The sequence below is a fragment of the Pongo abelii genome, chromosome 20, assembly GCF_028885655.2.
Source record: "Pongo abelii isolate AG06213 chromosome 20, NHGRI_mPonAbe1-v2.0_pri, whole genome shotgun sequence".
NCBI lineage: Eukaryota > Metazoa > Chordata > Mammalia > Primates > Hominidae > Pongo > Pongo abelii.
The window spans coordinates 62,701,425-62,726,756 of NC_072005.2; the positions used below are offsets into that span (position 1 = coordinate 62,701,425).

The 25,332-nt window shown below is 47.2% G+C and overlaps 1 protein-coding gene across 1 annotated transcript in view; it reads left to right on the forward strand.

Annotated features, from left to right (window-relative positions):
- NLRP5 (NLR family pyrin domain containing 5) overlaps positions 1-25,332 on the forward strand; it is a 62,326-nt gene that overhangs the window by 25,681 nt on the left and 11,313 nt on the right. The window contains 5 exon segments of the mRNA XM_024237603.3: positions 1,582-3,178; positions 7,475-7,645; positions 8,406-8,573; positions 12,973-13,143; positions 15,856-16,026. Of these exon segments, the coding sequence (XP_024093371.3) occupies positions 1,582-3,178; positions 7,475-7,645; positions 8,406-8,573; positions 12,973-13,143; positions 15,856-16,026 (2,278 nt within the window).

The following is a 25,332-nucleotide window of genomic DNA, read 5'->3' on the forward strand; positions in this document are numbered from 1 at the left end:
TTGGGGATCACTGCTGTACCATAGAGCTTGGGTTCCAGGCAGGATCTGTCTGACCTCAAGGAGCGTGCTCCCCTCTCTTTTTTTTTTTTTTTTTTTTTTTTTTGAGATGGCGTCTCACTCTGTCGCCCAGGCTGGAGTGCAGTGGCGCGATCTCGGCTCACTGCAAGCTCCACCTCCTGGGTTCATGCCATTCTCCTGCTTCAGCCTCCCAGGTAGCTGGGATTACAGGCACCCGCCAACATATCTGGCTAATTTTTTGTGTGTATTTTTAGTACAGAAGGGGTTTCAGCGTGTTAGCCAGGATGGTCTCAATCTCCTGACCTTGTGATCCACCTGCCTCGGCCTCCGAAAGTGCTGGGATTACAGGGGTGAGCCACCATGTCCGGCCGCTCCCCTCTTTATGTACAGCAGGATTCCCCTGTTGTGTGGGGGAAACCAAGGGATGGAACAGGAGGGGCACACCTGTCATACAGGCGTAGAACTTGGGGCCATGGTACATGCATCCATGGCTCCCTCAAGTTCCCCTCCCCCTTCCCCTCCCCAAGGCTACATATGTTGGCATACATCATTTAACAAATACTTGAGTTCCTACAGAGTGTCAGGCACTGTCATAAATACTGAAGGTCCAAGAGTGAGTAAGAAAGTCCATGTTTAGTCTATGGGGGGAGACCATCAGCAAATACAACATAACCCATCAGGTCCCCAGTGCAAAAAGGGACATCGGGTTGAACGGGGGAAGCAGAGCTATTTTGTGGGTTATTAAGAAGCTTTTGAGGCCTTTAAAATAGGGAATGAAGAGTGAGCATGTTCTCAGCACCTGGCTAGGAAGAAAGAGGACCCACGTCTGAAGGCTGCCTCAGGCCCCGCTGACGCTGGGTCCAGGGTTTCTGTGAGGTATATTTTTACTAAAATTCAGATTGGCTTCAGCTGGGCGCAGTGGTTCATGCCTACTTTCGGAGGCCGAGGTGGGCAGATCACGAGGTCAGGAGATTGAGACCATCCTTGCTAACACGGTGAAACCCTGTTTCTCTAAAAATACACAAAATTAGCTGGGCATGGTGGCAGGCGCATGTAGTCCCAGCTACTCGGGAGGCTGAGGCAGGAGAATGGCATGAACCCGGGAGGCGGAGCTTGCAGTGAGCTGAGATGGCGCCACTGCACTCCAGCCTGGGTGACAGAGCAAGATTCCGTCTCAAAAAAAAAAAAAAAAAAATCAGACTGGCTTCAAATTTTGTTTCCTGATTTATTTTTATTTTTATTTTGAGATGGAGTCTCACTCTGTCACCAGGCTGGAGTGCAGCAGTATGATCTCAGCTCACTGCAACCTCCATCTCCCGGGTTCAACCAGATTCTCCTGCCTCAGCCTCCTGAGTAGCTGGGTCTACAGGTGCCCACTACCATGCCTCACTAATTTTTGTATTTCTTATTAGAGATGGGGTTTGCCATGTTGACCAGGCTGGTCTCAAACTCCTGACCTGAGGTGATATGCCTATCTCGACCTCCAAAAACGCAGGGATGACAGGCGCGAGCCACCGCGCCTGGTCTGTTTCCTGATTTTCATTCTACCGTCTCTGACTTCAGGCCCTGGAGGTGACAAATGGGACTACAAGAGTCACGTGATGACCAAATTCACTGAGAAGGAGGTTGTACGTCGTAGTTTTGAAAAAACTGCTGCAGACTTGCCGGAAATGCAAATGTTGGCTGGTGCTTTTAATTCAGACCAGTGGGGCTTCCGGCCTCGCACGGTGGTTCTGCACGGAAAGTCAGGAATTGGGAAAACTGCTCTGGCCAGAAGGATCGTGCTGTGCTGGGCGCAAGGTGGGCTCTACCAGGGAATGTTCTCCTACGTCTTCTTCCTCCCCGTTAGAGAGATGCAACAGAAGAAGGAGAGCAGTGTCACAGAGTTCATCTCCAGGGAGTGGCCAGACTCCCAGGCTCCAGTGACAGAGATCATGTCCCGACCAGAAAGGCTGTTATTCATCATTGATGGTTTCGATGACCTGGGCTCTGTCCTCAACAATGACACAAAGCTCTGCAAAGACTGGGCTGAGAAGCAGCCCCCGTTCATCCTCATAAGCAGTCTGCTGAGGAAAGTCCTGCTCCCTGAGTCCTTCCTGATCATCACCGTCAGAGACGTGGGCATAGAGAAGCTCAAGTCGGAGGTCGTGTCTCCCCGTTACCTGTTAGTTAGAGGAATCTCCGCAGAACAAAGAATCCACTTGCTCCTTGAGCGCGGGATCGGTGAACATCAGAAGACACAAGGGTTGCGTGTGATAATGAACAACCGTAAGCTGTTCGACCAGTGCCAGGTCCCCGCTGTGGGCTCTCTGATCTGCGTGGCTCTGCAGCTGCAGGACGTGGTGGGGGAGAGTGTCGCCCCCTTCAACCAAACGCTCACAGGCTTGTACGCCGCTTTTGTGTTTAATCAGCTCACCCCTCGAGGCGTGGTCCGGCGCTGTCTCAATCGGGAGGAAAGAGTTGTCCTGAAGCGCTTCTGCCGTATGGCTGTGGAGGGAGTGTGGAATAGGAAGTCTGTGTTTGATGGTGATGACCTCATGGTTCAAGGACTCGGGGAGTCTGAGCTCCGTGCCCTGTTTCACATGAACATCCTTGTCCCAGACAGCCACTGTGAGGAGTACTACACCTTCTTCCACCTCAGTCTCCAGGACTTCTGTGCTGCCTTGTACTATGTGTTAGAGGGGTTGGAAATTGAGCCAGCTCTCTGCCCTCTGTACGTTGAGAAAACAAAGAGGTCCATGGAGTTTAAACAGGCAGGCTTCCATATCCACTCACTTTGGATGAAGCGTTTCTTGTTTGGCCTCGTGAGTGAAGACGTAAGGAGGCCACTGGAGGTCCTGCTGGGCTGTCCCATTCCCCTGGGGGTGAAGCAGAAGCTTCTGCACTGGGTCTCTCTGTTGGGTCAGCAGCCTAACACCACCACCCCAGGAGACACCCTGGACGCCTTCCACTGTCTTTTCGAGACTCAAGACAAAGAGTTTGTTCGCTTGGCATTAAACAGCTTCCAAGAAGTGTGGCTTCCGATTAACCAGAATCTGGACTTGATAGCATCTTCCTTCTGCCTCCAGAACTGTCCGTATTTGCGGAAAATTCGGGTGGATGTCAAAGGGATCTTCCCAAGAGATGAGTCAGCTGAGGCATGTCCTGTGGTTCCTCTATGGTGAGTACCCCAGGCAGTTTTATCCTATGCCATGTGCTGAGCTCTGTGTCCCTACTGCTGGGACTTGACATGACTTCCAGGAACTTCAAGGTCCCAGAGAATTCTTTCAGGATGAATGGCCCAGATGATGTCCAGCTGGCTAAAATGCCAGGACCCGAATCTGGCTCATTGTCCACACCTGGGAAAGGTCTTTCAAAATACAGGACCCCGCCCAAGACTCTAAAGGAAAAGCTCCGGGGTTGAAACCCAGGAATAGGTGGTTTATTTTATTATTTTGAGTCAGAGTCTCACTCTGTCGCCAGGCTGGAGTGCAGTGGCACGATCTCAGCTCACTGCAAACTCCACCTCCCAGGCTCAAGCGATTCTCCTGTCTCAGGCTGCCGAGGAGCTGGGACTACAGGCATGCACCACCATGTCCAGCTAGTTTTTGTAATTTTAGTAGAGGCGGGATTTCACCACATTGGCCATGCTGGTCTCGAACTCCTGACCTCAGGTGATCCACCCACCTCAGCCTCCCAAAGTGCTGGGATTACAGGCATCAGCAAGCCCCACCCATCAATGTGACTGCTCAGGTTTGTGGACTGCTTATTTGGTATGGGGTCCAGGGCCGTGCTGTCCAATAGTTCTGTGATGGAAATATTCCATGTGCCTTGTCCAGTAGGACAGCCACCAGCCTCATAAGCCTGTTGAGCATCTGAAACGTGGTGAGTGAGACTGTGGAGGTGAAACTCATCTCACTCCATTTCAACTCATTTGTATTTTTTTCTTTTTTTGAGACAGAGTCTCACTGTGTCACCAAGGCTGGAGTACAGCAGCATGATCTTTGCTCACTGCAACCTCTGCCTTCCGGGTTCAAGCGATTCTCCTGACTCAGCCTCCCAAGTAGCTGGGATTATAGGCATGTGCCACCATACCTGGCTAATTTTTGTATTTTTAGTAGAGACAGGGTTTTACCATGTTGGCCAGGCTGATCTCGAACTCCTGACCTCAGGTGAGCCACCTGCCTTGGCCTCCCAAAGTGCTGGGATTATAGGCATAAGCTGCTGTGCCCGGCCTCATTTGTATTTAAATAGTCACATGTAGCTGATGCTTACTGAATAGTGCAGGTCTAGAAAACACACTTTGCTGGACTGTCTCAATGTCATCCTCCTATGACCCAGAACACAGCAGTGACGAATGTGGACAGGCTGGGTGGACGAGGATTGCTCGAGGCCAGGTTTTTGAGACCAGCCTGGGCAACAAAGTAAGACCCTGTCTGTGGACAGGCTGGGTGCAGTGGCTCATGCTTGTAATCCCAGCACTTTGGGAGGCTGAGGTGGGTGGATCACGAGGTCAGGAGTTCGAGACCAGTCTGGCCAACATAGTGAAACCCTGTCTCTACTAAAAATACAAAAATTAGCCAGGCATGGTGGCACATGCCTGTAGTCCCAGCTACTCAGCACGCTGAGGCAGGAGAATTGCCTGAACCCAGGAGGCGGAGGTTGCAGTGAGCCAAGATCACGCCACTGCACTCCAGCCTGGGCATCAGAGTGAGACTCCATCTCAAAAAATAAAAAAAAAAGCATCAAATTATCACATGGGGCTGGGCACGGTGGCTCACGCCTATAATCCTAGCACTTTGGGAGGCTGAGGCAGGTGGCTCACATTAGGTCAGGAGTTCGAGATCAGCCTAGCCAACAAAGCGAAACCCCATCTCTGCTAAAAATACAAAAATTAGTGGGGTGTGGTGGTGGATGCCTGTAATCCCAGCTACTCGGGAGGCTGAGGCAGGAGAATTGCTGGAACCCTACGGGCGGAGGTTGCAGTGAGCCAAGATGCCACCACTGCGCTCCAGCCTGGGTGACAGAGAGACTCCGTCTCAAAAAAAAAAAAAAAAAAAATTCTCACATGGAAGAGGTCTGGCACAGCATCTGCTGTGTGCTAAGGCCTTGATAACATGGCAGCTACCCTTGGTCGGAAAACAATTGAGTACAAATTCTTGCTTTTTAGGAGGTGAGCTCACATCAGTGCAGAAAGAACGAACAGCTTGCCCATTACCTTGTTCTTTCCACAGCCAAGGGGAGTCACAGCCTGGGCAATTTTCCTGTAGATTGGCTGAAAATGTGCACAGCCACAGGCTAAGCACTGAGATGGGAAATTTACATATAATAAAAAGTCACAGCTACTTGTGTTCACAGCTACCCTGTGCTATACTTTCCATTCACTTTCTTCTTCCTTTTTTTTTGGGGGGGGGGGGAGATGGAGTCTCGCTCGGTCACCCAGGCTGGAGTGCAGTGGTGTGATCTCAGCTCACTGCAACCTCCACCTCCTGGGTTCAAGCGATTCTTCTGCTTCGGCCTTCCTGGTAGCTGGACTACAGTTGCCCACTACCACACCTGGCTAACTTTTGTATTTTTAGTAGAGATGGGGTTTCACCATATTGGCCAGGCTGGTCTCGAACTCCTGACCTTGTGATCCTCCCACTTTGGCCTCCCAAAGTGCTGGGATGACAGGTGTGAGCCACCGCGCTCGGCCTCTATTTTTCTTTTATTCTTCAGGGCAAACCCATGAGGTTAGCTCCCTGTTCACAAACGTGGGAAGGTATACACTCAGACATGCGGGAATGTATAAACTCAGACGGGAGATGATTGCCAGTGGACGGGAGACTAATTGCTCCAATTTTTAGGTGTATGATACGATATTAACTACAGGCAGGACATTGTACAGCAGATCTCTAGAACTTTTTCATCTCACATCACTGATACTTCACGCTCATGAAACAATAACTCCATCTCCCTTGCTCCCCAGGCCCCCGGCAGCCTCCACTCTACTTTCTGCTATTTTAGATATTTCAAAGTAGAATCATGAGCCGAGTGTGGTGGTAGCTCATGCCTGTCATCCCAGCACTTTGGGAGGCCGAGGCGGGAGGATCACAAGGTCAGGAGTTTCGAGAGCAGCCTGACCAACTAAAAAATACAAAAATTAGCCAGGTATGGTGGTGGGCACCTGTAATCTCAGCTACTTGGGAGGCTGAGGCAGGAAAATCACTTGAACTTAAGAGGTGGAGGTTGCAGTGAGCCAAAATCACACCACTGCACTCCAGCCTCGGTGACAGAGACTCTGTCTCCAAAAAAAAAAGAAAAAAAAAAAAAAAGTTGAATCATGCAGTATTTGATTTGTCCTTCTGTGACTGGTATAGCTCACCTAACATAATATCCTCCAGGTTCATCCACGCCGTCAAAAACGGTAGAATGTCCGCCTTTAAGGATGAGTAATATTCCATTAATGTGTGTATCACATGTTCTTTATCTGTTCGTCCATGGATGGACATGTAAGTTTTCCATGTCTGAACTATTATGAATAATGCCACAGTGAGTGTGGGAGACCAAACACCTCTTCCACATCCTGATCTCAGTTCTTCTGGATATATGCCCAGAGGTAGGATTGTTAGGTCCTATGGTAGCTCTATTCTAATATTTTTTAGGAACCTCTGTACTGTTTTCCATAGCTGTTGCACAGTTTTACGTTCAAGTGGGGCTGGAATTGAAGCAAAGATCTGATGCAGGGCTGGGCGCAGTGGTGGCTCACACCTGTAATCCCAGCAATTTGGGAGGCCAAGGCAGGGGCAGATCATGAGATCATGAGATCAGGAGTTCGAGACCGTCCTGGCCAACATGGTGAAACCCCATCTCTATTAAAAATGCAAAAATTAGCTGTGCGTGGTGGCATGTGCCTGTAGTCCCAGCTACTCGGGAGGCTGAGGCAGGAGAATCGCTTGAACCCAGGAGGCAGAAGTTGCAGTGAGCTGAGGTCGCGCCACTGCACTCCAGCCTGGGCGACGGAGCGAGACTCCATCTCAAAAAAAAAAGATCTGATTGAGGAGCTGGCAGTTCCTAGTCATGCCTGCATACCTCCTCGGGTATCGATATATCCAGGAGGCAGGGTGGACGCAGGGCTAGTCATGCAAAGCGTGATGGCGCCGCTAAGTTGCCTCAGAGCCTCTAAAGCCACCCCGGTCTCACCTCGATAGCTCGGTCCCTCTTCTCCATGTGTTGCCACGACTGCTCATGTTAAACTCCATCCCCCAGGAGCCTGTGTTTCTATCCCCTGATGTAGGATGCGCCTCAAGCTCTGTCTCTCTCCTCTGACATGTTGTCATGACTGCTCACGTTAAACTCCATCCCACGAGCCCATGTTTCTATCCCCCCGATGTGGGATGCACCTCAATAGCTCGGTCCCTCTCCTCCGACGTGTTGCCACGACTGCTCACGTTAAACTCCTTCCCACGAGCCCACATTTCTATCCCCCCTGACATAGGATGCGGGGTAAGACCCTCATTGAGGAGCAGTGGGAAGATTTCTGCTCCGTGCTTGGCACCCACCCACACCTGCGGCAGCTGGACCTGGGCAGCAGCATCCTGACAGAGCGTGCCATGAAGACCCTGTGTGCCAAGCTGAGGCATCACACCTGCAAGATACAGACCCTGATGTAAGGCTGCCCGCCCCCTACGGGAGAATCCCTTCCCGTGACGCTATCCCAGCTCTCCCCTACCTCCTGAGAGAAGACCCATCTGAAACCTCTCAAGTGCAGCCTGAGGGCATAAGCGCCACCAAAGGTGTAGGAACCAAGTTCCCAAAAGCACAGAGTGGGGAGTCACTAAAGACCTTGTGATCAGCCGGGCGCGGTGGCTCACGCCTGTAATCCCAGCACTTTGGGAGGCCGAGGCGGGTGGATCACCTGAGGTCAGGAGTTCAAGACCAGCCTGGTCACCATGGCGAAACCCCATCTTTACTAAAAATACAAAAAAATTTATTAAGGCATGGTGGCGCGTGCCTGTAATCCCAGCTACTTGGGAGGCTGAGGCAGGGGAATTGCTTGAACCAGGGAGGCAGAGGTTGCGTGAGCCAAGATCGTGCCACTACATTCCAGCCTGGGTGACAGAGCGAGACTCCATCTTAAAAAAAAAAAAAAAAAAAACTTTATGATGATGTTACTGAAGCAGGCTCCTTGACACCAGGTTTGGACGGGTTTGGATGGATTAAGCTCCCCAAGGCAGGGAGTGTTAATACTGTTTCACACGCTATTCCCAGTAGCTGGCCCATCACAGGCACTCAGGTATTCGTTGCTTTAAAAGGAAATACAATTAATTAGAAATTTGCAAGTTAGAATGAGAGAAGGAAGGGAAGGAAAAATGGGGATACAACTAAACATCACCAGTGTCGAATGTGTCTCCCCTTCCCCATTGCAGGTTTAGAAGTGCACAGATTACCCCTGGTGTGCAGCACCTCTGGAGAACCCTCATTGCCAACCGTAACCTAAGATCCCTCAACTTGGGAGGCACCCACCTGAAGGAAGAGGATGTAAGGATGGCGTGTGAAGCCTTAAAACACCCAAAATGTTTGTTGGAGTCTTTGAGGTATGTCTCTGGTAGAGCTTTTGCCTTGAGTTTCTTCATTTTTACTTGTGTTTGAAATGATTACATAAAGTGGCAAAAATTAAAGAGCTGCAAAGATGGAAAAGTTTTGGTGATGGATGGTGGTGACGGTTGCAGGAGTTGAGTGCCAGTGAATTGCACACCTAAATAGTTAAAATAGTGCATTCGGTTATAAATACTTTATCACGATTAAAAAAAACTCAGTTTCATTAAAAATTGTTTATGCAGAGGCAAGGTCTCGTTTGGTTGCTCAGTCTGGTCTTGAACTCCTGGGCTCAGGCGGTCCTCCCCCCTTGGCCTCCCAGAGCACTGGGATTACAGGCGTGAGCCACCATACCCAGCGAGATTTTAATTGTATAGAGGTTGAATGTGCCCTTCTGGGCCAGGCGTGGTGGCTCATGCCTGTAATCCCAGCACTTTGGGAGGCCGAGGCAGGCAGATCACTTGAGGTCAGGAGTTCAAGACCAGCCTGGCCAACATGGTGAAACTTCATCTCTACCAAAAATACAAAAATTAGCCGGGCATGGCAGGCACCTGTAATCCCAGCTACTCGGGAGGCTGAGTCAGGAGAATCCCTTGAACTCAGGAGGCGGAGGTTGCAGCGAGCTGAGACCGTGCCACCGCGCTCCAGCCTGGGCAACAAGAGCAAAACTCTGTCTCAAAGAAAAATGCCCTTCTGGTAGTTTCTCCCAGTGGTTAATCTTACATACTATCGCATAATATCAAAACTGGGAAACATCCTGGTACAGTGTGTGTACATTATTCTATAGCAGTTTATTACATCTAGATTTGTGTAACAATCACAGTAACCAAGATGTTCTGGAGTCACACACCCCTCCCTAACTGCACTGTTCCTAATCCTCATCAGCCACGTGTTTTCCATCTCTGTATAACCTTGTCATTTTGACAATGCTCTTAAAGTGAAATCAGTGTGGTACATCGTCACCTGAGACTGGCTTTGCTCCATCAGCGCTTGAGATCCACCCAAGCAGTCATGTGTTACACACTTTCTTCCTTTCTATTGGTGACAGCCATTCAATGCTGTGGAGTACCACAGTTTAACCATTTACCTATCCAGGGACTGGTTGGTTGGTTGGTTGGTCCCAGTTTGCAGCTCTTACTGTGGTTTGTAAGTCCTGGGAAGATGGTTTTTTCATTAGATTAGCTTGGTCTAGAGATACAACTATTTAATGTTTATATAGTTTTCTTTTCTTTTTTCTTTTTTCTTTTTTCTTTTTTTTGGACTGAGTCTAGCTCAGTAGCTCAGGTTGGAGTGCAGTGGCATGATCTCGGCTCACTGCAACCTCCACCTCCTTGGTTTTTTGACTGAGTCTAGCTCAGTTGCTCAGGTTGGAGTTCAGTGGCACGATCTCAGCTCACTGCAACCTCCACTTCTCCTGCCTCAGCCTCCCAAGTAGCTGGGATTACAGGCACCCACCACCATACCTGGCTAATTCTTATATTTTTAGTAGAGATGGGGGTTTCACCATGTTGGCCAGGCTGGCCTCGAACTCCTGACCTCAAGTGATCCACCTGCTGTGTCCTCCCAAATAAAGTATTCTGAGACAGACAAGTACAAGCCCTGCTTTTGAGCTCTGTTGGCTGGCACATCAACTAACATCGAAGGAATAATAAGAAAGAAGAAGAATTTGTTTTGCACCATGTGTGTGTTTGCCTGGCAGCCAGGGAACTGCACTTTAAGAAGATGTAACCCAGGGAAATTAGCCAAAGCACAGATGTTGTCTCAGGATGAAAATTCTGTGCCTGACATCGTGTGGGGTTTATCTGGGAACAGATGGAGGAAGCTGCATGCTCACTCTTTTGCTCACTCTCTGCACCACAAGTGCAGAGAGCTGGAGCTTAGATTCAAAGAATAAATAAGATGCACATTGTCGGAAAAGATGGATGGAGGTTATTTGGGGCCAAGGAAGGAAAAAGCATGAAGTCACTTAGGTCCAGTTTCCTGGAAGTCTAACGAATTTACCTTCTCATAACTCAACTAATGAATTTACGTTCTCATAACTCACAGGGGCAGGAGTATTGCTCTCTTCTCTTCACTCCTGTATTCCCAGAACCTAGAACTGCTCTATTCCCAGCACCTGACCCATATTCCCCAAAGTACTTACTGGATAGAGGGATGGGATGATCAGCTAAGTCTCTAAATGGGAGACTTTGACTTTGGAAGATGGATTGGGCCACATTGTGAAAGGTTTCCATTCACTATCACATTGAGGAGTTGGAACTTTCTTGTATTCAATAACGACAGATGCTAGATTCTACGTATAGTATGACATGTTCCAGGGATGCGCTGATGAATGAAACGAGATTCTTTTATTCAATAGCGACAGATGCTTGATTTTGCATGTAGTACTACGACATGTTCCTGGGACATGCTCATGAATGAATTGAGATTCTTTTTTCTTTCTTTTTTTTTTTTTTTTTTTTTTTTTTTTAGAGACAGTCTTGCTCTGTTGCCCAGGCTGGAGTGCAGTGGTGCAATCTTGGCTCATTGCAAGCCCCACCTCCTGGGTTCACGCCATTCTCCTGCCTCAGCCTCCCAAGTAGCTAGCACTACAGGTGCCCGTCACCACGTCCGGCTAATTTTTTTGTATTTTTTTAAGTAGAGACGGAGTTTCACCATGTTAGCCAGATGGTCTCGATCTCCTGACCTCGTGATCCGCCCGCCTGGGCCTCCCAAAGTGCTGGGATTACAGGCATGAGCCACTGCGCCTGGCCGAGATTCCTTTATTCAATAACGACAGATGCTTGATTCTGTGTGTAGTACTATGACATGTTCCTGGGATGTGCTGATAAATGAAACGAGATTGTTTTATTCAATAACGACAGATGCTTGATTCTGCGTGTTAGCACTACGACATGTTCCAGAGATGTGCTGATGAATGAAACAAGATTTCTGCTCTCATGATGCTCACAGGCCAGCACAGGGAAAGCAAAGCAAGACAAAAAGAATGATGTGTGCACACACACGGCAGGAGCATGTATAGGCTTGGAGAGCTCTAAAAGTTGTCTAAAATTCAACACAGACCAGGCACGGTGGCTCATGCCTATCATCTCAGAACTCTGGGAGGCCAAGGCGGGTGGCTCACCTGAGGTCAGGAGTTCGAGACCAGCCTGGCCAACATGGCGAAACCCCGTCTCTACTAAAAATACAAAAATTAGCCAGGCGTGGTGACATGCACCTATAATCCCAGCTACTTGGGAGACTGAGGCAGGAGCATCACTTGAACCCGGGAAGCAGAGGTTACAGTGAGCCGAGATTGCGCCACTGCACTCTAGCCTGGGTGACAGAGTGAGATTGTCTCAAAAAATAATAAAATAAATCTGCTTCCTTCATCTCTGCCCTAGCCAGGCCCTGGCCTAAGTGTTTTGTGGCTATTCTAACATCTAATCCTCACAACCACCACTGAGGTTGGAAATGCTGTCCTCATTTCCAGGGCATAAACTGAGTTGCAGAGATGCTAAGCTACTCAGTTAATAGGGAATTAAGTGATGTGTTAGACTTGGGGGTGGATGTGCTGGCTCGTGGGGTAGCTGTGTACATTAGTCTTTTGTAAATACCGCCGGTCATCCTGGAAGCTCGTGCCCTTCGGCAAATGCTCAAGTGCCCTTTGTGTACCAGGCACCGTCGCAGCTGCCGAGGGGACCATAGAGAACGAAGCAACCAGGCCTCCACCTTCATGGAGATGACATTCTAGGAAGGAAGACAGGCAGGAAACAAGCACTAACATAAGTATGTGGAACGTTGGCTGGAGGTCAGGCGCGGTGGCTCACGCCTGTAATCCCAGTGCTTTGGGAGGCCAAGGCGGGTGGATCACAAGGTCAGGAGTTCGAGACCAGCCTGGCCAACAAGATGAAACCCCGTCTCTACTAAAAATACACAAATTAGCCAGGTATGGTGGCGGGCACCTGTAATCCCAGCTACTCAGGAGCCTGAGGCAGGAGATTTGCTTGAATCCAGGAGACGGAGGTTGCAGTAAGCCAAGATCACGCCACTGCACTCCAGCCTAGGTGACAAAAGCAAGACCCTGTCTCAAAAAAAAAAAAAAAAAATTGGCTGGGGTGGGTTGCTATGAATGTTGAGATAATGGAGGGAAGTGGGGTAGGCACCGTTTAAGGTCTGGCTTACCTGAAAGGCGACCTTCAAGAGATATGAATGAGGACGTGAACCCCATGAAAACCTGAGGGAGGGAGGAGGGGAGGTTGCAATGGAAGGAACAGCAACTTCTCAGACCTGGAGGCAGGAGCAGACAGAGTCCGAGGACCAGGAAAATGGCCGGCGCTGCTGACGTGTGCTGAGTAGAGGGGAAATGGGCTGCTTTGGATGAGAGCTGGGATTGGTTCATGTTGCCTGTCTCTGCAGGCTGGATTGCTGTGGATTGCCCCACGCCTGTTACCTGAAGATCTCCCAAATCCTTACGAACTCCCCCAGCCTGAAATCTCTGAGCCTGGCAGGAAACAAGGTGACAGACCAGGGAGTGACGCCTCTCAGTGATGCCTTGAGGGTCTCCCAGTGCACACTGCAGAAGCTGATGTGAGTGCCACTTCCTTTCCACTGGGATTATCGTAACTTCGATTCTCCAGGTCATGGTGGGAGAGGAATGAGCAGATGCACAAACCAGGGGTGAGGAAGGAAGTTGGGACCTCCCAAGACTTGCCCAATGTGGGGTGTAAGTCTGACCTGAAAAACATCTGTTCTTGCTCCCAAACTCTAAATGGAGATAAAAGGTGGACGCGGGAATCAGCCAGGTGGAAATTGCATAATGACCTTCCCTCTTGATAAAGCTCTCTTGGGTGAGAGGCTTATGTGTGCAGCTTACACTGTGGGTTAGTGGATGCTTGGCCCCACGACTGGAGAGGTATACCCACTCAGTCCCTCAACGAACGCGGGTGGGGGTCAGGCTCCCCTCTGCCTGGTAAAGTCCAGGCCAGAGCTCATGCATTCTGGGCTGCTGGGCACAGAGAGGCTCAAAAAGGGGGAGGGTCACCCAAAATCCCAATCCCACCACCTCCTGTGGAGACGTGGGAGCCCAGAGCAGGGATGAACCCAGGCCTGTGGTGGTCTAGCAGAAGTGCCTCCGAGTGGAAACGCAGGGGGCAGCATTTCTGCACCCCCTAACACCTAAAGGGATATCACTTCTTTCCTTTTCCATGTCAGAGTTTTGCTGTTGCCCAAGCTGAGTGCAGTGGTAAGATCTTAGCTTACTGCAGCCTCGACCTCTTGGGCCCAAGCGATCCTCCCGCCTTGGCCTCCCAAAGTTCTGGGACTACAGGTGTGAGCCCACCATGCCCGGCCCACTTGCTTACTGATAACTGATCTAGGGAGGGAGGCGAAGCAGCAGCAGCAGTTATAGCAACCACTATTCAATGCTTACTGAGCTGTGCCAAGCACAGCGCTAAAATCCCTCCAACCCTTCCTCGCTGAGTTCTCAAAACAGGTCTATGGAGCAGGTGCTGTTGATAACCATATTGACAGATGAGACAGCTTCGGAAAGGCTGTGTCACTTGTCCACATTTGGACGGTGCTCGGATGGTGATGCCAGGAGTCAAGAGTGGGGCCGATTCAGCTGAGCCACCCAGCGTGGCAACCACTAATCCACATGTGGCCAGCCAAATCTAAATTAAATGGGAAAGTCAGTTTCCTCATCACACTAGACCCATGTCAAGAGCTCAGTAGCCATGTGGGGCTAGTAGCTCCCATTCTGGACACTGCAGCTCTAGGTGACCTTTAATCTTACCTGGATGGCAGTGCTGGTATCAGCAGTGAGACATCCAGGCTCAGAAGGTGACGGGCTGTGGCCCCATCACACCCTGAGCTCTCTGTCTTGGGTGTCATATTCTCAAGGGGAAGGGGCATTCACTCCAAGTTCTTGTTACAGCAAAACACCTATCACTTATGTAGCGACTGTGTCTGGAATCACTTCAGTGCTACATAAAAAGCTGCTTAAACGGCCAGGTGTGGTGGCTCACACCTGTAATCCCAGCACTTTGGGAGGCTGAGGCGGGCGGATCACCTGAGGTCAGCAGTTCAAGACCAGCCTGGCCAATGTGGTGAAACCCCATCTTTACTAAAAATACAAAAAAATTAGCTGGGCATGGTGGCAGGTGCCTGTAATCCTAGCTACTCGGGAGGCTGAGGCAGGAGACTCACTTGAACCTGGGAGGCAGAGGTTGTGGTGAGCCAAGGTCACACCATTGCACTCCAGCCTGGGCAACAAGAGCGAAACTCCATCTCAAAAGCAGACAGAGTATCTAGTTTATGCCTAAGGGTCATGATGTGTTAAATGTACTGTTTTGGGGGGTGGTCTTGCTCACTGTTCTGGAGTATAGTGGCATAATCACAGCTCACTGCAGCCTCTACCTCCCAGGCTCCAGGGATCCTCCTGCCTCAGCTTCCCAAGTAGCTGTGACTACATGCATGTACCACCATGCCCAGCTAATTTTTTCTTTTTAGAGACAGAGTCCTGCTATGTTGCCCAGGCTGGTCTCGAACTCCTGGGCTCAAGCACTCCTCCCGCCTCAGCCTCTCAAAATGAGATTGCAAACATAAGCCACGGTGCCTGGCCTAAGTATACTTTTAAATTGGAAAAATTGGCCCAGTATAGTGGCTCACGCCTGTAAACCCAACACTTTGGGAGGCAGAGGCAGGCGGATCCCCTGAGGTCAGGAGTTGGAGACCAGCTTCGAGACCAGCCTGACCAACATGGTGAAGCCCGTCTCTACTAGAAATACAAAAATTAGCCAAACATGGTGGTGCACGCCTATGATCCCAGCTACTCAGGAGACTGAGGCCGGAGAATCATTTGAACCTGAGAGGCAGAGGTTGCAGTGAGCTGAGATCATGCCATTGCACTCCAGCCTAGGCAACAGAGCGAGACTCCATCTCAAATAAATAAAAATAAATAAGAAAATAAATTGGAAAAATTACTCATTTTCGGCAAAGCCTTACATCATAGCCATGTGGGGACTGGAAATGGCCGAGCAGTGAGCAGACCAATGTTGCCCAGCCATTCCCCATTGTGACTGGCAGATCTAATCACCCACAATACTTAGAGTATTCTTTTGGGGCTGATGCACTGGAGTTGAGTTTGCAAGTTAAAGGCAGAGAGGATGTGACTTCACCATATGTCTGCAAGGACATGCCAACTATGGGGGTGATATGTCTTTCTCCTCCTTGTAAAGGAGGGAGAGATGGAACTTTAAGAAGACACCTCATCATGTCCTCTCTGGGGCTCTCTTCTTGCAGACTGCAGGACTGTGGCATCACAGCCACGGGTTGCCAGAGTCTGGCCTCAGCCCTCGTCAGCAACCGGAGCTTGACACACCTGTGCCTATCCAACAACGGCCTGGGGAACGAAGGTGTGAATCTGCTGTGTCGATCCATGAGGCTTCCCCACTGTAGTCTGCAGAGGCTGATGTGAGTCTGGCTTGCTCCCTTACAAGGACTTCCTAGCTTTCTAACATAGCGTGGTGTAGCTCTCAAAGCAGAAAGCAGTGGGGAGGGGATGTGGACATCGTCACATGAAGGAACCTGGTATATGCTGAATTCTGTCCATGTCTCCTAGCTTTCATCCTTTCTTGGAAAATTCTGGGTCTGCCTTTGTGTTATCTTACAGTGGGAAGTCATTTGTTCAAGGACAGTCAGTTCTCATAGTTGGAGGTCATCATGTTCTACAAAGTCACCCTTGAGCACTGAACCAGCCAGCACAGAGCCATTGCCCCTGGGAGAGGTACAGGGTTAGCTTCCTGTGAACCTCTAGTCACATTGTCATCAATTGATGAAAATGTATTTCATGTTTCTGTTCAATGACTTTTACTTGATACACATCGTTGATTCGTTAACATTGAGCGCATGACCAACGGCACTGTGACGCGTGCCTGACAAAGCCCATCTGACACAAATGATGGACCTCACAGCCTCCCCACGCTCCCCGGCATCGGAGAGCACTTTGGCGGCTACGCTAGGAGGTCTTTTTTTTTTTTTTTTTTTTTTTTGAGACGGAGTCTCGCTGTCACCCAGGCTGGAGTGCAGTGGCGCGATCTCGGCTCACTGCAGCCTCCGTCTCCCGGGTTCACGCCATTCTCCTGCCTCAGCCTCAGCCTCCCGAGTAGCTGGGACTACAGGCACCTGCCACCTTGCCCGGCTAATTTTTTGTATTTTTAGTAGAGACGGGGTTTCACCGTGTTAGCCAGGAGGGTCTTGATCTCCTGACCTCGTGATCTGCCCGCCTCGGCCTCCCAAAGTGCTGGGATTACAGGCATGAGCCACGGTACCCGGCCAGGAGGTCATTTTAAACAACAAAATTGCAGCGGGGCACAGTGGCTCACACCTGTAATACCAGCATTTTGGGAGGCTGAAGCGGGTGGATCACTTGAGCTCAGGAGTTCAAGACCAGCCTGGCCAACATGGTGAAATCCCATCTCTACTAAAAATACAAAAAATTAGCCAGGTGTGGTGGTGCATACCTGTAATCCCAGCGACTCAGGAGGCTGAGGCAGGACAATCAGTTGAACCTGCGAGGCGGAGGTAGCAGTGAGCTAGCATGAGCTGAGATCGTGCCATTGCACTCCAGCCTGGGCAACAGAGTGAGACTGCATCACAAAACAAAACAAAATTGCCCACAAAAAGCACAAAAATCCAACAAACACGGCACTAAATACCCTCAAAAAGGACATTGTTGACAGTGGAGAGCTGAAATCAGTTCAGCCTCCACTGGGAGCAACATGTGTGTCTGGAGACTCAGGTTCTTATCTGCTCTGCACATATGCATGTCCAGGAAGGACTGAGCACTCCCGGTATTGATTTGGAGAGTTACCAACACATTCTAGCAAGTAGGAAAATTCACAAATACAGAATCCATGAATAATGAGGATCAATGTGTCGATTACTACTGCATTTATTAGTTGCTAGTGATACAGACACTACACAGATGCAGTTCTCATTATTTTTCCAAAAGTTATTGGGGTACAGGTGGTTACATGAGTAAGTTCTTTGCTTGTGTTTTGAGACAGTCTGGCCCTGTCACCCAGGTTGGAGTGGCGTGGAGCAATCTCAGTTCACTGCAACCTCCACCTCCGCTCCCGGGTTCAAGTGATTCTCCTGCTTCAGCCTCCCAAGTAGATGAGATTACAGCTGTGTGCCACCACACCTGGCTACTTTTTGTATTTTTAGTAGAGGCAGGGTTTTGCCATGTTGTCTAGGCTTGTCTTGAACTCCTGACCACAGGTGATCTGCCTGCCTCGGCCTCCCAAAGTGCTGGGATTACAGGCATGAGCCACCATGCCCAGCCAGGTTACATGAGTAAGTTCTTTAGTGGTGATTTGTGATATTTTGGTGCACCCATCACTCAAGCAGTGTACACTGCACCATGTTTTGAAGTCTTTTATCCCTCGCCTCCCTCCGATTCTTCCCCCCAAATCCCCAAAGTCCATTGTATCATTCTTATGCCTTTGTGTCCTCATGGCTTAGCTCCCACATATCAGTGAGAATATATGGTGTTTGGTTTTCCATTCCTGAGTTACTTCACCTAGAATAATAGTCTCCAATCTCATCCAGGTCACTGCAAATGCTGTTAATTCATTCCTTTTTATGGCTGCATAGTATTCCATCATATATGTATGTGTGTGTGTGTGTGTGTATTTCTTTATCCACTCATTGATTGATAGGCATTTGGGTTGGTTCCACGATTTTGCAATTGTCAGTTGTCCTGCTATAAATATATGGGTACAAGTATCTTTTTCGAATATTGACTATTTCTCTGGGTGGATGCCCAGTAGTGGGATTGCTGGGTCAAATGGTAATTCTACTTTTAGTTCTTTAAGGAATCTCCACACTGTGTTCCATAGTGGCTGTACTAGTTTACTTTCCCACCAGCAGTGTAGATGTGTTCCCTGATCACCATATCTACCCCAGCATCTACTGTTTTTTTTTTTTTATTTTTTTATTATGGCCATTCTTACAAGGGTGATGGGGTATCACATTGTGGTTTTGATTTCCATTTCCCTGATTATTAGTGACGTTGAGCCTTTTTTATGTTTGTTGGCCATTTGTATATCTTGAGAATTGTCTATTCATGTCCTCAGCCCACTTTTTGATGAGATTGTTTTTTCTTACGGATTTGTTTGAGTTCATTGTAGACTCGACTCTAGATTGTGAAGATTTTCTCCCACTCTACGGGTTGTCTGTTTACTCTGCTGACTATTCTTTTTTTTTTTTTTTTTTTTTTTTTTTGGAGACAGTCTCACTCTGTCGTGAGGCTGGAGTGCAGTGGCGTGATCTCCACTCACTGCAAGCTCTGCCTCCCGGGTTCACGCCATTCTCCTGCCTCAGCCTCCCGAGTAGCTGGTAGCTGGGACTACAGGCGTCTGCCACCACACCCGGCTAATTGTTTTTAGTAGAGACGGGGTTTCACCATGTTAGCCAGGATGGTCTCAATCTCCTGACCTTGTGATTCGCCCGCCTCGGCCTCCCAAAGTGCTGGGATTACAGGAGTGAGCCACCGCGCCCGGCCTCTGCTGACTATTCTTGTGCTGTGTAAAAGCTCTTTGGTTCAATTAGGTCCCAGCTATTTATCTTTGTTTTTATTGCATTTACTTTTGGGTTCGTGGTCATGAAATCCTTGCCTAAGCCAATGTCTTGAAGGGTTTTTCCCATGTTATTTTCTAGAATTTTTATAGTATCAAGTCTTAGGTCTTTTTTTTTTTTTTTTTTTTTTTGGAGACAGTCTTGCTCTGTCACCCAGGCTGGAGTGCAGTGGCACAATCTGAGCTCACTGCAACCTCCACCCCCCAGGTTCAAGTGATTCTCCTGCCTCAGCCTCCCCAGTAGCTGAGATTACAGGCACCCGCCACCATGCCCAGCTAATTTTTGTATTTTTAGTAGAAACGGGGTTTCACCGTGTTAGCCAGGCTGGTCTCGAACTCCTGATCTGCCCGCCTCAGCCTCCCAAAGTGCTGGGATTACCGGTGTAAGCCGCTGCACCCGGTCAGGTTTAAGTCTCTAATCCATCTTGAGCTGATTTTTGTGTAAGGTGAGCGATGAGGATCCGGTTTCATTCTCCGACATGAGGCTAGCCAATTATCTCAGCACCCTTTGTCGAAAAGGGTGTCCTTTCTCCACTTTAGGTTTTTGTTTGCTTTGTTGAAGATCAGTTGGCTGTAATTATTTGGGTTTATTTCTGGGTTCTCTATTCTGTTTCATTGGTCTATGTGCCTATTTTTGCACCAGTACCACACTGTTTTGGTGACTATGCCTTATAGTTTGAAATCAGGTAGTGTGATGCCTCCAGATTTGTTCTTTTTGCTTAGTCTTGCTTTGGCCATGTGGGCTCTTTTTTTGGTTCCATTTGAATTTTAGAATTGTTTAATTCTGTGAAGAACGATGGCGGTATTTTGATGGGGATTGCATTGAATTTTGTAGATTGCTTTGGCAGTATGGCCATTTTCACAATATTGATTCTACCCATCTATGAGCATGGGATGTGTTTCCATTCATTGGTGTTGTCTATGATTTCTTTCAGCAATGTTTTGTAGTTTTCCTTGTAGAGGTCTTTTACCTCCTTGGTTAGGTGTATTCCCAACTTGTGTTGTGTTTTGCAGCTGTTGTAAAAGGGGTTGAGTTCTTGATTTGATTCTCCGCTTGGTGGCTGTTGGTGTATAGAACTATTGATTTGTGTACATTAATCTTGTATCTGGAAACTTGAATTCTTTTATCAGTTCTAGGAGCTTTCTGCAGGAGTCCTTAGCGCTTTCAAGGTAAACATTCATATCGTCAGCAAACAGTGACAGTTTGACTTTCCTGACTTGGATGCCCTTTTTTTCTTTCTCTTGTCTGATTACTGTGGCTAGCACTTCCAGTACTATGTTGAGGAGTAGTGAGAGTGGGCATCCTTGTCTTTGTTACGCATGCATCTAAGTGAAGAGACAACCTGAACAGTCTAAGTGTGAGCAACAAGGCTGTTTATTCACTTTGGTGTGAGCAGGCTGAGTCCGAAAAGAGAGTCAGTGAAGGGTGGTGGGTTTGGAGCTAGTTTTTTTTTTAAATATACTTTAAGTTTTAGGGTACATGTGCACAACGTGCAAGTTAGTTACATATCTATACATGTGCCATGTTGGTGTGCTGCACCCATTAACTCGTCATTTAACTTTTGGTATATCTCCTAATGCTCTCCTTCCCCCCACCTCACAACAGGCCCCAGTGTGTGATGTTCCCCTTCCTGTGTCCATGTGTTCTCATTGATCAATTCCCACCTATGAGTTGAGAACATGTGGTGTTTGGTTTTTTGTCCTTGTGATATTCTGGAGCTAGTTTTATAGGTTAGGGATGAGCAGTGGAAAGTAACAGTTTGAGGACGTTTATTGTGGGTGGGGGAAGAATGTCACATGGTACATTGTCACAAGGTGGGGGGGGTCACAGGGCACAATGTCACAAGGTTGATTGATCAGTTAGGGTAGAGCATGTTACAATGATAGAATGCCACAGGGTTGGCTAATCAGCTAAGACAGGAGCTAGCTGTTTTTCTTTTGTGGTTTTCCTGTTATCCTAGACTTTCTGGCTCCAGAGGCCTTCTGGATGTGTACATGTGGGTCACAGAGGTCACCATGGCTTGACCATGGTGCAGCCTGCTCAGAATACCTCAGTCTTATTCCAGTTCTCAAAGGGAATGCTTTCAACTTTTCCCCATTCAGTATTATGTTGGCTGTGGGTTTGTCGTCGATAGCTTTTATTACATTAAGGTATGTCCCTTGTATGCCAACTTTGCTGAGAGTTTTAATCATAAAGCATTGCTGGATTTTGTCAAATGCTTTTTCTGCATCTATTGAAATCATGTGATTTTTAATTCTGTTTATGTGGTATATCACATTTATTGACTTGTACATGTTAAACCATCCCTGGTATGAAACCCACTTGATCATGGTGGGTTTGACATGTTGGTCTTGGTGGGTTTGATCTGTTTGACATGTTGTTGGATTTGGTTAGCTAGTATTTTGTTAAGGATTTTAGGATCTATGTTCATCAAGGATATTGCTTTGTAGTTTTGTGTGTGTGTGTGTGTTTTTTTCTGATATGTCCTTCCCTGGTGTTGGTATTAGGGTGATGCTGGCTTCATAAATGAATTAGGGAGGGTTCCTTCTTTCTCTATCTTGTGGAATAGTGTCAAAAGGATTGATACCAATTCTGGGACCAATTTTTCTTTGAATGTCTGGTAGAATTCTGTGAATCCGTCTGGTCCTGGACTTGTTGGTAATTTTTAAATTACCATTTCAATCTCACTCTTGTTACTTGTCTGTTCAGGATATCTAATTCTTCCTGATTTAAGCTAGGAGGGTTGGATCTTTCTAGGAATTTATCCATTTCTTCTAGATTTTCTAGTTTATGTGCATAAAGGTGTTCCTAGTAGCCTTGAATGATCTTTTGTATTTCGGTGATGTCAGTTGTAATATCTCCTGTTCTGTTTCTCAGTGAGGTTATTTGGATTTTCTCTTATCTTCTTGGTTAATCTTGCCAATGGTTTATCAATTTTATATTTTCAAAGAACCAGCTTTTTGTTTCATTTATCTTTTGTATTTTTTTGTTTGTTTCACTTAATTCTGCTCTGATCTTGGTTATTTCCTTTCTTCTGCTGGTTTGGGGTTGGTTTGCTCTTGTTTCTCTACTTCCTTGAGAGTGCGACCTTAGAGTGTCAGTTTGTGCTTTCAGCCTTTTTGATGTAGGCGTTTAGGGCTATGAACTTTTCTATTAGCACTGCCTTTGCTGTATCCCAGAGGTTTTGATAGATTGTGTCATTGTTGTTCACTTTGAAGAATTTTTTAATTTCCATATTGATTTCATTTTTGACCCAGTGCTCATTCAGGAGCAGGTTATTTAATTTCCATGTGTTTGCATGGTTTTGAAGGTTCCTTTTGGAGTTGATTTCCGTTTTATTCCACTGTGGTCTGACAGAGTGCTTGATAAAATTTCAGTTTTCTTAAATTTATTGAAGCTCATTCTCTGGCCTGTTATGGTCTATCTTGGAGAAAGTTCCATGCACTGTTAATTAGAATGTGTATTCTGCAGTTGTTGGATGAAATGTTCTGTATAGATCTGTTAAGTCCATTTGTTCCAAAGTATAGTTTAAATCCATTGTTTCTTTGACTTTCTGTCTTCATGACCTGTCTAGTGCTGTTAGTGGAGTATTGAAGTCCCCCAGTATTATTTTGTTGCTATCTATCTCATTTTTTAGGTCTATTAGTAATTGTTTTATGAATTTAGGACCTCCAGTGTTAGGCGCATGTATGTTTAGAATTTTGATATTTTCCTGTTGGACAAGGATTATATAATTATACAATGTCCCTTTTTGTCTCCTTAACTGCTGTTGCTTTAAAGTTTATTTCATCTGATCTAAGAATAGTTACCCCTGCTCGCTTTTGGTGTCCATTTGCGTGAAATGCCTTTTTGTACCCCTTTACTTTATGTGAGTCTTTATGTGCTAGGTGAGTCTCCTGAAGGCAGCAGATGGTTGGTTGGTGAGTTCTTTATTCTGCATTCTGTATCTTTTAAGTGGAGCATTTGGACTGTTTACATTCAATGTTAGGATGGAGATGTGAGGTACCATTGCATTCATCGTTCTCTTTGTTGCCTGTGTACCTTGGGTTTTGTTTTTTGTTTTTGCTTTTTAACTTATATTTTTGTTTTGTAAGTCCTGTGTGATTTATGCTTTAAAGAGGTTCTGTTTTGATATGTTTCCAGGATTTGTTTCAAGATTTAGAGCTCCTTTTAGTGGAGTCTTGGTAATGGCAAATTCTCTCAGCATTTGTCTGTCTGAAAAAGACTGTATCTTTCCTTCATATAAGATGCTTAGTTTTGCTGGATACAAAATTCTTGGCTGATACTTGTTTTGTTCGAGGAAGCTGAAGATAGGGCCCCAATCCCTTCTAGCTTGCAGGGTTTCTGTTGAGAAATCTGTTAATATGATAGGTTTTCCTTCATAGGTTACCTGGTGCTTCTGTCTCACAGTTCTTCAGATTCTTTCCTTCATCTTAATTTTGGATAAGCTGATGACAATGTGCCTAGGTGAAGATCTTTTTGTGATTAATTTCCCGGGTGTTCTTTGTGCTTCTTGTATTTGGATGTCTAGGTCTCTAGAAAGGCCAGGGAAGTTTTCCTCAATTATGCACCCAAATATGTTTTCTAGGCCTTTAGAATTCTTTTTTCTCAGGAATACCAATTATTCTTAGGTTTGCATTTAACATAATCCCAGACTTCTTGGAGGCTTTGTTCAAATATTCTTTTTTCTTTCTTTGGTGGATTGGGTTAATTCAAAGACCTCTTGACTTCAAGCTCTGATTTTTTTTTTTTTTTTTTTTTTTTTTTTTTTTTTTTTTTTTGATACAGAGTCTTGCTCTGTCACCCACGCTGGAGTACAGTGGTGCAATCTCAGCTCACTGCAACCTCTGACTCCTGGACTGAAGCAATTCTCCTGCCTCAGCCTCCCAAGTAGCTGGGACTACAGGTGTGTGCCACCACACCCAGCTAACTTATTTTTATTTTTATTTTTATTTTTTTTGAGACAGAGTTTTACTCTTGTTGCCCATGCTGGAGTACAATGGTGCAGTCTCGGCTCACTGCAACCTCCACCTCCTGGGTTCAAGCGATTCTCCTGCCTCAGCCTCCCGAATAGCTGGGATTACAGGCATGCACCACCATGCCCAGCTAATTTTTTGTATTTTTAGGAGAGACGGGGTTTCTCCATGTCGGTCAGGCTGGTATTGAACTTCCAACCTCAGGTGATCCACCCGCCTCAGCCACCCAAAGTGCTGAGATTGCAGGTGTGAGCCACCATGCCCAGCCTGTATTTTTAGTAGAGGTGAGGTTTCACCACGTTGGCCAGGATGGTCTCAAACTCTTGACCTGGTGATCCTCCTGCCTTGGCCTCCCAAAGTGCTGCTGGGACTACAGGTGTGAGCCACCGCATCCAGCCTGAATTTCTTTCTTCTACTTGTTCAATTCTATTGCTGAGACTTTCCAGACCATTTCACATTTCTAAAAATGTGTCTAAAGTTTCCTGATTTTTTTTATTGTTTTTAAGCTATTCCTTGAATATTTCTCCCTTTGCTTTTATCATATTTTGGATTTCCTTGCATTAGGCTTCACATTTCTTTAATCCCTCCCTGATTAGCTTAATAACTAAGCTCCTGAATTTTTTCAGGAAAATCGAGGATGTCTTCTTGGTTTGGATCCATTGCTGGTGAACTAGTGTGATTTTGGGGGGAATGTTAAAGAGCCTTCTTTTGTCATATTACCAGAGTTGGTTTTCTGCCTCCTCATTTGGGTAGGTTCTGTCAGAGGGAAGGTCTTAAATCTTGCCGGGTGCGGTGGCTCATGCCTGTAATCCCAACACTTTGGGAGGCCGAGGCGGGCAGATCACCTGAGGTCAGGAGTTTGAGACCAGCCTGGTCAACATCATAAAACCCCTTCTCTACTAAAAATACAAAAATTAGCCAGGTGTGGTGGCGCATGTCTGTAATCCCAGCTACTCAGAAGGCTGAGGCAGCAGAATCTCGTATCCAGGAGGCAGAGGCTGCAGTGAACTGAGAGCTTGCCACTGCACTCCAGCCTGAGTGACAGAGCAAGACTCCTCAAAAAAAAAAAAAAAAAAAAAAAAAAAAAAAAAAAAATATGACCCCTCCTACACAGAAGCAGACTGGAGATGGGAGGAGAGCAGCAGCTCACTTGAGGCCATGC